Raw genomic sequence first — 11167 nt, forward strand, 5'->3', positions numbered from 1 at the left:
AACGGTGGAAAAGGGGGGGTTGGGCAAGGAACTAGGTACAGCGGAAATATTGGAGGTGTGGTAGGGAAAATGGTCCTCAAAGAATGTGACATCTCGTGACACAAAAACCTTTTGAAGTGTGAGATCAAACAACTTATAACCCTTTTGCGCATAAGGATAACCAAGAAAAATACAACGACGTGCACGAGGGTCAAATTTTGAAGGTTTTTGTGCATGGGTGGACGCAAAACACAAACACCCAAAAACACGTAGGTGTGTGTAAGTTGGTTCTTTGTGAAACAATTTGTGATATGGTGTTTGCCCTTGGAGAGGAGTAGGTGTGCGATTGATGAGGTAGGCCGAAGTAAGGATGGCATCACCCCAAAAACGTTTAGGAAGGTTGGCTTGAAATATTAGGGATCGAGCAACATTGAGCAAGTGGCGATGCTTGCGTTCAACGACACCATTTTGTTGTGGTGTGTTGACGCAACTAGTTTGGTGAATGATGCATTTGAGAGTGTAAAATGTGTTTAGTTTGAACTCAGGACCATTGTCACTTCGAACTATTTTGACCTTAGTGTTGAATTGATTTTCTACCATGTGAATGAACTGAACAAGGAGATTTTGAGTGTCAGACTTGTGTTTCATCAAATAAACCCATGTGCACCGAGTATAATCATCAACAATGGTGAGAAAGTATTTGGCACCGGAAGGAGACGCAACTTGATAACCACCCCAAATATCAACATGAATTAATTCAAAACATGACTGAGTAGAGATAGAACTTAATGAAAAAGATGATCTTGTTTGTTTGGCCAATGGGCAAATAAAACATTTATTTGAATCACAAGTTTTATTGTGCAAAAAGGGAAATAACATGGATACTTTGTGTGATGGATGCCCAAGGCGTTGGTGCCAAAATGTAGATGGTAGGGTGGTAACGGTGTTGCATGTTCCTTTCTTTGGTGGGTCGAGATAATAGAGTCCCTCCCGTTCAAATCCCATCCCAGTCATCTTCCCCGAGCGTAGGTCCTGTATGACACAAAATTGTTTTAGAAAAATGGTAATGTACAGGGAATCATAGGCTAATTTGCTAATGGATATCAAATTTAGCTTAAAGAATGGTACACATAAAACATTATCAAGAACAAGATGGGGAGAGAAAACAACTCGTCCGACATGGGTGACCGTAGCAAGGGATCCGTTGGGTAACTCAACAGTACGGTTTTCAACAGGTTTCAAGGATGTAAAGAAGGTAGGGCTACATACTATGTGGTCTGTGGCTCCACTATCCAAAATCCAAACGGTTTTCTGTCCATTACGTACAAAGGAGAAGGCTTTACCTGAAAGTTCTTCAGAGTTTGAAGAATTACCCACTTGGTTGACGAATGAGGAGGATTTGCTCTTGTTTAACAATTGTAGAATCTGCTTACAATCCTCTTGGGAAAAAGGAAAGTTTGGCAGCACATCTCTTTTGTCATTTGTCATGACTTGGTTGCCTTTGGAAGGACGACCTTGTTCAACCTCAGCAGCCGCCTTTCGTTTACGACAAAAATCAAAGGTGTGACCCTTCCATCCACAAAATGTGCACTTGAGATGCGCCCGACAATTTTTGGTGGTGTGGTTTGTTTTGTTGCACTTCAAACATCGATTCCCATGATCCTCAGACTCGGCTTCCCGATTTGTAGTTTTCACGGCAAACATTGCTGCCTCTGGTTGGGCAGTGCCTTTCCCATTAGAGACTTCTAGTTGACGTTCATGACGAAGAACCAAGGAATAAGCTTTGTTCACCGTGGGCAGTGGCTCGAGTAGAAGGGTATTGCTACGAACAGTGGCATACGAGTCATTCAAACCCATGAGGAATTTCATGGTTTTCTGAGTCTCCACGTAACAAGCAATCTCCTTCTTTGTTTCACAACTACAAGCTGGGATTGAGCATAGGACATCCCGTTCATCCCAAAGACTTTTCAGTTTGGTGAAATAAGAACTCACGGTCATGGTTCCTTGCACACAATCGTGGATTTCATTCTCTAAATGGAAAAGTTGTACGATATTCACATGAGAAAATCTTTCTTGCAAGTCAAGCCACATTTGACGAGCATCCTTACAATGGATAACACTTCCTGAAATTTCCTTTGACATCGATCCCAATAACCATGTCTTGACTAAATTGTTGCATCGATTCCATTGTTGCAACTCTTCGTGTTTGTCCTCACTTGGTTTCTTGATTGTGCCATCAACAAGTCCAAGTTTGTTCTTGACCGTTAAGGCCATTGTCATGGATTGAACCCATGTACCATAATTATCTTCCACCAATGGCTGTGGTACGAGAACTGCACCAGGCTGGTCCGAATGATGGACATAGAGTGGGTGGTTTGGGTTTTCCCACTTTAGATGTGAGGCTATGCCTGAATAAGTTATTTGTGTTTTTGGTTTGTCACCCATGGCTGCGTCGGCTTGGGTGGCTTTTTGTGTTTTGCTGTGTTTCCCAAATCAACGCTCTGGTACCATCTAAAGAAATATGATAGCTGAATTTCTTCTTGTTATTGAAAGAACTAGGGTTACAACATTATATAGAGTCGCACACTAATATGGATCCTATACTAAAGCCTATAAACAAGGCAGTCAAAATACAAAAACAAGTAAGTAAATAATTAATTAACAATTTACAATATTTACTTAATCAATTCTGTGATTCCTTCCTTAATAGATTTCATTGATTAAACATCTGTTCCTTATAAGAATTTGATTACACTTTTTTCTATAATTTTATTAGAGGTACGTTTGATAATATTGGTACGTTTGATTACTTATAATATGGATACATTTGAATTTATGCTCCACTTCGATTTTGGTGCATTAAGAAATCTAAATGTACCAAAAATCGATACGTTTATTTTCAAATGCACCATAAGTGGTAATGAGGAATTAGTTAAATTAATATTTCAAATAAAGTCATAAATTTAAAATTCCTATATTGTAGGAAATTAGTTGCTAGTTTACTATTGAGTTGGCAATTGATCAAAACATCTTAATCAAATTTTATGAAGAGCAGATGTTTAGTCTAAACAAGTTGAAAAAAATGTAGGAGATTCTAACTACTCCCAAATTTAAATATGACCGTCTAAGAAGTTAAAAAGAAGGAAAATACCCCAAAATATGACAATTTCTTAATCTTGTGACAGAAATAGGACAAACTGGCCATGCACAAGCCAATCACACAATGCACAAAACCAAAATAACTAAAATACCCACATATAAATGGGTTATTCCTCCCATTTTTTGATTTCTCTCTCTCTACCCTCTCCTTTCCTCTCTCTCGTCTCTCCCTGCGCTTTATCCCTTCCTCAAATATCTAAGCTCTGCTTTCGAAGCGATGGAAGTTCAAAGAGAGGTGAGAAGAGTGAGTTGGGCTTTGGGTTCATCACCTCATACCTCTGATTTCGAACAAAGGGATGGGGGAGAGAGAGAGGTGAGAATAATGAGTTGGGGTTTGTACCATATTTTCTATTTTGGCTTGAAAGTTTCATTTTTTTCGGCGACTAAAACTTCGACAGGCATAGTAAGGTAGGGTGTTTAGTTCCAAGTTCCTTCATCAACGATTTATGGAATAAATGGGTTGTTTGTAAGATGAATTAATACTTGGATTATTATACAAAATGGTATATGAGATTTGCATGATCAATAGAAATGTCACTGAGATTGAAAATCAATAGAAATGGTCCTTGAGATTGTCCACCATCCATGATTTTGGTCATTCCGTTAAAAATGATTTTGAGCAATTTTCAAAGCTTTGTAACTCAATCGTTTCTTAACCAAATTCGACCCATAATATATCAAAATGAAGATAGGAAAGTGTAGAATAAGATTATACCTATTTGGAAGTCCAATGGTTGCCGGAGATGGCCGGAAAATAGCCTGAAAGGTGACTGGTCCGTGGGAAAACTCGAAAACTCGCCGGAAACTGGGTAAACTTTAAACGTTCATAACTTCTTCAATACTCAACCAAATCGATTGATTCAAAATAAAAATAATACTTCTTGATGAGACGAAGAGAATGGTACCTTTTTGGAAGGCTAAATTGTCGTGGTTTGGTCGGACAACGACTCGAAAGTGGCTAACCATTTTCGAGTTAACCACTTTCGAGCAGTTTTCCGGCCAAATCACGGTGAGTTAGCAGTAAAGAAAGATATCATTTTCTTCGTCGCATCGAGAAGTATGATTTTCATTTTTGAATCACTCGATTTCGTTGAGTATTGAAGAAGTTATGAACGTTTAAAGTTTACCCAGTTTCCGGCGAGTTTCCAGTTTTCCTACAGACCAGTCATCTTTAAGGCTACTTTCCAGCCATCTCCAGTAATCATTGTGCTTCCAAATAGGTATAATCTTGTTCTACACTTTCTTATCTTCATTTTGATATATTATGGGTTGAATTTGGTTAAGAATCGATTGAGTTATGAAGCTTTGAAAATTACCCAAAGAGTTTTTAACGGAAGGACCAAAATCATGGATGGTGGACAATCTCATGGACCATTTGTATTGATTTTCAATCTCAGGAACCATTTCTATTGATCATGCAAATCTTAGAGACCATGTTGTATAATAACCCTTAATACTTAGAAGTTAAATTAGGTTTGTGTTTCATGTTGAGGCATACGAGTTGTGGAATAAATTTCAAGTTTTGACGTGCTATAAGACTGGGATGGAACAATTTCTGGTTCAAGTGTTTAATTGCAGAAATTTGTGAAATTTTTTTAGTAATGTGCATGTGGTGCACATATGGTGTGCATGGATACATCTTAATATGAGAAGCGGGAATGTTCATTAATTATGATGCACGTATGTTGTACCTCAAAATTTAGCGAGTATGACCACAATCTAGTTGGCTTCGGCGAAAAACAAAATTAAGAAAAAACTTAGAGGATGTTAAGGGTCACGTGTGTCCGTGAAATAATGACAACGAGTATCATGTTTTCCACGTGCACGGGTAAGCAGTGGTTGATATAAGTAACGACTTTTCAAGCTGTCACCGTTAAAGTTTCTCTCGTTCTGTGCATATCATGTGCATGTACTGTACATATTATGTGCATATAGTGTATTATGTGTAGATGGTGCGTATTTACATCTTTGATACTCTTCGCATTAACGTAGTTTACTACTTTTTCCTTTTGATTCAGAGGTAGGCTCTGGAAATATGAAAAAAGCGAACGAGTTCGTAAACCAATTTCCTTGATTAAGTTGAGTTCTTTCGTGCCCATTCAAACTGCAATTTTTTTAAATCCTTGAAATATTGGAACCAATCAAATTTGATACCAAATTCAAATTAATGAAGCTTCGATTCTTCATATAAAGTTTGGGGTCATTTTTCTGATTTCGAAGAGAGAGCTGTGAGTTATGGGTTTTTGGGTTGAGCCTAGATCTGTGAGCATAAAATGTGTATGTCTCGTGCATGTCGTGTACATATAGTATATGAGCGAGCTTAATACAAAGAGAGCGAACGAGCACGTGAAACAATGTCGTCCATATCCTTCTCTCTTCCTTCTTTCCACCCTGATTTCTCTCTTTTCCCTCAAATTTATCTCCTCTCCAAAAGGCAACTAACTTTTAATACATTTTTTCATTTAATTGCAGCAAAAGCCAAACCCTATTTTAGTGCTTGCAACGAAAGAGGGAGCAAAGGGAGGGAGGAGACAGAAGAAATGAAAACCCACATATAAATCAGAGAAATGATAAAACATAAAAAATAAAAATTGAAGGATTTGAGTCTCCTCCAAGAAACATCAAACCAATCACTTCAACTCCATAAATCCATCAATCAAAAAGCAAAATTAAGCAAACCCAATTCACAAAACCTATGATTGAAAAGGTAAAAATTGAAGATGAGTGGGTTAGAGAGAGAGAGAGTTCTTGAGTATATTCGAAATTCGAAACGTAGAGAGAGAGAGAGAGAGAGAGACGAGAGAGAAAGAGAGTTTGGATGAATAAGATGGATGGGTTAGAAAGAGCTCTTGGATGAAGAAGATGGATGGCTTAGGGTTCTTTGAACTAGAATCGGGGGACATAGATTTCTCTCTTTACAAAATAAGAAATAAGAGTTGAAATTTCTAGATAACCTATTTATATGGGAAGACAATTTGATCATTTTAAGGTATATAAAAAAATCTTATTTTTGTCTAATTATTGTGCATGTTGTGTGCATATTCGAAATATCATATTTCTATCACAAGATAAAGAAATTATCCAATTTTAAAGTCTTTTTCCTAAAAGAATGAAAATTACTGTTTTCCCATTTAACCGACAGTTTGAAATATACTGGGCCGCTACCCACTCCATTGGGCCCAAATCTATAGTCAGTATACCGCGAATACACTCGTCTCTTCCCTCTTTCGTCCTTCCAGTTTCCCAAAGCATTTCCTTTCGCGCAAGCAAAAATAAAAAGCAACGAGAAAAACCCACCGATCAATCGCACTGATTCACACAGCCATGGCGAACGACAAGTCGGTGATGGCAGTAATCAGAGCCGCGAGGCCGAACTTCCGCAACAACGACGACAAGGTCGTTTTCGCCGTTCACGCCTCCTTCCTCGCCGCTGGCTACGTCCTCACCGCCGCTGGTCCCCCCGCCTTCTCCGATTCCGTTCTCTCCTCATCTTCTATGGGTACCCACTTGTTTAATTTCGATAAATGTTTAACTTTTCTTAGAATAATTGATATTGTTCCTCAAATTTTTGTGGCTTTTGTTAATTTGGGGTTGCAGATGAAGTGGGCATGGAGCAGTGGAACGAGCTCGACGGCGAGTACGCATTCGTCTATATGAACCCAGAAAAGGGCTCGAAGAAGGTGCTGGTTAAGTGCCTTACGATGAACGGCAAGTTGCTTGTGGATGCACTGGCTAATGGGAGCTCTCAGCCCGTCCATCTCGAAATCGAGTAAGCTTCTGCTGCGATTCTTTGGACTTTTACAAATTGGGTAGTTTTATTCTTGCTTGTTAATGGGTTTTCTGCGGTTAACGAAACAAATTACAGTGTTGGTGATTATGTTGGAGAGGATGGGGGCAGCAATTACTCCACACAGTTCAAGAATTTAGAGAATCTGGTGAAGAAATTGGATACTGAAGTTCTGTCAAAATTATATGGGTCTGGATCTTCCACATCCGGTTCTTCAAGTAACCCTGTAAGGTAACTGGGTTTTGTCTTGGAATCGCTTCGGTTATGCTGACTTTTTTGTTTTTAATCTGAGTTTTGCATGCATTATTTGATGTAGAAGTGTATTAATACTCTGCTAAAGTAGTCATCGTTAATTGTTATGCTAATTTATCGGTATTTAGGTTAAGTATCAGTGAATGTTCTTTTTACGGACTACTTTCTTTTTGTTATGGAACTCTGCAGTTCAGAAAAGAGTGAGAGATCAACAACTGAGCCTGTTTCTGAACCTTCAGGCTTTCACACTAGACCTTCAGCCCCTTACACTGATCCTTCAGGGTATCTCTCTCCTGCTCTCTCTGCATATGTGTATTTTATGTCTGTGTACGTGTGATTCTAAGCAGTCTATATGTTTGTTAAGTTTTGCTAGCTTATGCTTTGGGTTTTGTAGAAAGTCTGTTTCTCTGACAAATTTTACGTGCCCTTTTTTGGTTGCTACCTGCCTGTTACACCCGCCCTAGATTGTTATAATATATGTTTGCTGTGGTATTAAGAGGGGGACATTGATTCAGTCCCTAACAAAATGGAGCACACAGTTGATGTCTATACATTCAAAAGTTAATGTCACATTGATAATCATTGACGCTGATGGTCCTCCCTCTTGGGAATTCGTCTGTTGACGAGTTGTGTCATATTCATCGCCTTGTAGAGCAGTGTTGCTGCCTTTACCATTTGGGACTGGCCATGGGACCGACATCTTATCAATTTTCAATTTTAGAGGGTCCATCTATTAGATTCATTTCAGTATGTTTAACTAAGTCGATTTGGGAGTAGTAGCTTAGATTGTAAGGCATTTGTATGTGAGACTTGGCTTAGGTTTTTCAAGAGTCTAAAACTAGTTATGTATCATGCTTTCCTGTTTATAGCATCATATACTCTTTTCATTATCTAATTTGGAAGATTATTTTTACTTCTTAAGTCTCCCCATCAATTTGTAAGGAAATAACTAGGAGCCTAGGAGGTTCAAATTATCATTTTATAGATTTAAAATATAAATAAATCAAAACTTTCTTTCTTGAAAGATTATTAGTAAAATGGCATCCGATTCTACCTTGTAAGAGGACCCTAAATGTTTTAATTTTTTCGGAAGTTTTTCATTCAGATTAATTAGAAGTTAGTTGTTAAGAGAGTTTGGGAATTGCATTGACTTTGTTAGGAAGAAAGTAGACAGTCATGGCAATGTCTTTTTTGTTGTGATCGGAGTGAGTTAGCAGCGTCATGCTTAAAATTTTCATTTGTATCCTTGAAAGTTTCCAAAACATGCAGTTTACTCTCTGTTTTCTGGCTTGCTTTGCAGAATTGTATATCCTCCTGTCGTGCCTTATGGTGGTAGTGATGTTCTTCCTGGGCCTGGTGCTGGAGTCTACCCTTCAAGGTATTGTATTTCAACAAGACATCATATTGGGGTTTTCATTGCAGTTTCAAACCTGGTTTTACTGTTTTACTGTTTGACTTTTGACAACATGTTTCTTATGCCAATCTTTCAGGGGTGATGGTAGTGGAAGCATGCTTGTCGGTTTGTACAATACTCATTTACTCTTATTGTGCTGATAATAATCACGTTACTTTTTTAATTGGGACTCACATTTCATTTGTTGTGTCAAAATAGGACCCCATGACCCTCGTTGGTTTGGTGGCGTTGGAGACCCTGGGTTTAGTTTTGATCCCTCTAGACCTGCAGGTGTTCCACCAGGTGCTCGTTTTGATCTCTACGGGCCCCCAGGTGTTCCAGGTTTTGAGCCTAATCGATTTGCAAGGTAAGTGGAATAGCAAAGTTTCACTAAAATTGAAATTAGGTTCTTCCCTGGTTCCAACCTGATAGAGCTTTCATTATTTTTCAGTTTAATAGGCCTTTTTTTTGTTTTTTTTTCTTCACTCGAGGCCTTTGATCTTACTTAATCCGTCATGGTGAATTGAGATTGTTACCTGTGTTTTCACTTTTACTTTCCAAATGGATGTACAATTGTTTACGGCGTTTGGGAAGTGAACAAATAATGAATGATAGATGCAAAGTTTCCAAGAATACCTTCACTGGAGTATAATATGGTGTGATTTCTATGCCTTCCAGGAATCCACGGAGGCCGCCAGGAGGTGGCACTCATCCAGACCTGGAGCATTTCGGGAGCGGCTCAGATTTCATTTAGATATGCTGTTCAAGCCAGAAGTAGTTTGTCATCAAATAAGAAACTCGAGTACTTATAGGAGCTGACAGAGGATCTCTCTTCTTCCTTTCTTGTTTGGCATGCAAGTTGCTGTGTAAATGTAAACGAGAGGGTTTTCATAGGAGTATCATATATGTTGTCTGTATATTTAAAATTTTCCACTCCTTATCCTCGGTTTTGCATTTGTGAGGAAGTTTTGGTTATCTGAAAGCGGTTTAAGCCCTTTCCAAACGATATCAATGTCGTGTATGATGTGTTGCATTTTTGTCACCACCCTTCCTTCTAGTTCCTAAGGAAAATAGACTACAATTATCATATGCTCCGCCTCCTAGGCGGAGGCTGACAAGCTGCATATGTAATCTGTTTTGGGCTCCTTTAAAACAAGTGTCCATCCTTTGGAGAAAATGTAAGGCCGGTTTCACACCTGTCTCAACAACCATCATCGGAGCACAAAAATCCAAAAACGTTGATGGCTTCATCTACGGGCCCTTCTAGATGTCGCTTGGCATCTTGGAATGTAGAGCGATTTTACGTGAAATTACGTTATCATGGCAGCATTTAAAATAGTGCAAGTCTCTTCCAGGCTGTAGAGGTGATGCAGAGATTAGTTCGGATATGCTTATCTGTAGTTCAGATTACTATGAAACATCGTTTGTGCAAAGAAAAAAGAAATACATAACTTTGTGTATTATTCGTTCGATAGATGTTTGACATTTAAAAAGAATACCAACAATTTAAAAAACTTTTTGACACGTAATTTTTTTTTTTTAATTACAAGAGAGTTTCTCTGATGATTAAAGTCGGCCACTTGAAAAACTAGGAGTGAGAAGGAAGAAGGAAGCTTCCATGCAATTCCATGTAAAATTCCAAAACCTGCAGAGACGTAAGAATCCGGGAAACGTGTGAAACATTTACCTGCGTTTTCTCTAGAAGCCCATCTTTTCTTTTTAGTCCTCCAGATCAAGAGAATTAAACACAAAAAACCACCTACCTTCTAGATTGACAGAGACATTTCAAATATAATAAACCCTTCATTGTTATCTCATGTGTTTCTATACCTTTGTTCCTTATATATGTTTTTTCTAGTTGGAATTAAAATATCTACTTCTGAACCCACTACCATTACTAATTCCTGGACCTTCTGCAGCTGCAAAAAGCACAGATCTTGCTGGGAAAAAAGCACAGATATGAGCCTTCCAAAGTATTCTCTTCTTCCTTTCTTGTTGCTTCTGGTGGTTGTTTTTGCGTCTGGGAAATCTTCAGCTGCTGAAGGAAGACCACTCTCCCTCTTGCCACAACAAGGTAAGAATTTCAAGCAACGTTACGTCTAACATGTATTCCCAAACACTGAGAGAAACTTATCGTTGTTGCGGTATTTTAAGCCAATCACGTATTGTCATGCATGAAGGGTTTGGTTTGAAATACCGCTACCGGGGGAATCACAGATTACAGTTTTTGAATTTGGATATAATTGAATTGACTTAGTTATATGTCTTGTGTGAATAAATTGCAGGATATGCGCAGGTTTTTGGTACACTTGGAATAGTTTGCGAGTGTTGTGATGGAGGTGAATGCACAAGTACCTGGACTGGGTCTTGCAGTAACCTGACATGTCTTCCTTGGAAACAGCATTAACAGCCCTACAAATTTTTTTTTTTTCTTTGGCTTTCTCTTCTTCTTCTATATACTTTGTAAAATTAATATACTAGTGGAATTAGAGGGTTATTTTTCCCCTTTTAAGCTGGGTTATGTAAATCGTTATTTTACAGCTAAGGGAGATCTATGAGTTCACTGTTTGATTGCTTGTCTAATACTAATGATTCTG

General features: G+C 38.4%; 2 protein-coding genes across 3 annotated transcripts; one reads left to right on the forward strand and one right to left on the reverse strand.

Moving 5' to 3' along the window:
• Positions 1-888: 888 nt before the first annotated feature.
• Positions 889-2424, reverse strand: LOC137722228 (uncharacterized). The gene is made up of 2 exons (XM_068461186.2): positions 1323-2424; positions 889-1011 (listed from the first exon to the last, which is right to left on the reverse strand). Exons 1-2 carry the CDS (start codon positions 2422-2424, stop codon positions 974-976), a joined length of 1140 nt encoding a protein of 379 aa, XP_068317287.2. The 3' UTR covers positions 889-973.
• Positions 2425-6356: 3932 nt separating this feature from the next.
• LOC137723046 (putative proteasome inhibitor) lies at positions 6357-11141 on the forward strand. Of its 2 annotated transcripts, XM_068462197.2 has the most exons (9): positions 6358-6637; positions 6736-6907; positions 7004-7156; positions 7367-7459; positions 8478-8555; positions 8668-8696; positions 8790-8937; positions 9249-10644; positions 10856-11141. In XM_068462197.2, the coding sequence occupies exons 1-8, from the start codon at positions 6463-6465 to the stop codon at positions 9322-9324; spliced, it is 924 nt and encodes a 307-aa protein (XP_068318298.2). In that variant the 5' UTR covers positions 6358-6462; the 3' UTR covers positions 9325-10644; positions 10856-11141. The 2 variants fall into 2 exon arrangements, with proteins under 2 accessions (XP_088548809.1, XP_068318298.2); XM_088692683.1 differs by lacking the exon at positions 7004-7156 and having other exon boundaries at positions 6357-6637.
• Positions 11142-11167: the final 26 nt, after the last annotated feature.

This window comes from Pyrus communis, chromosome 4 (genome assembly GCF_041283825.1).
Source record: "Pyrus communis isolate YQ-2024b chromosome 4, ASM4128382v1, whole genome shotgun sequence".
Classification (NCBI taxonomy): domain Eukaryota; kingdom Viridiplantae; phylum Streptophyta; class Magnoliopsida; order Rosales; family Rosaceae; genus Pyrus; species Pyrus communis.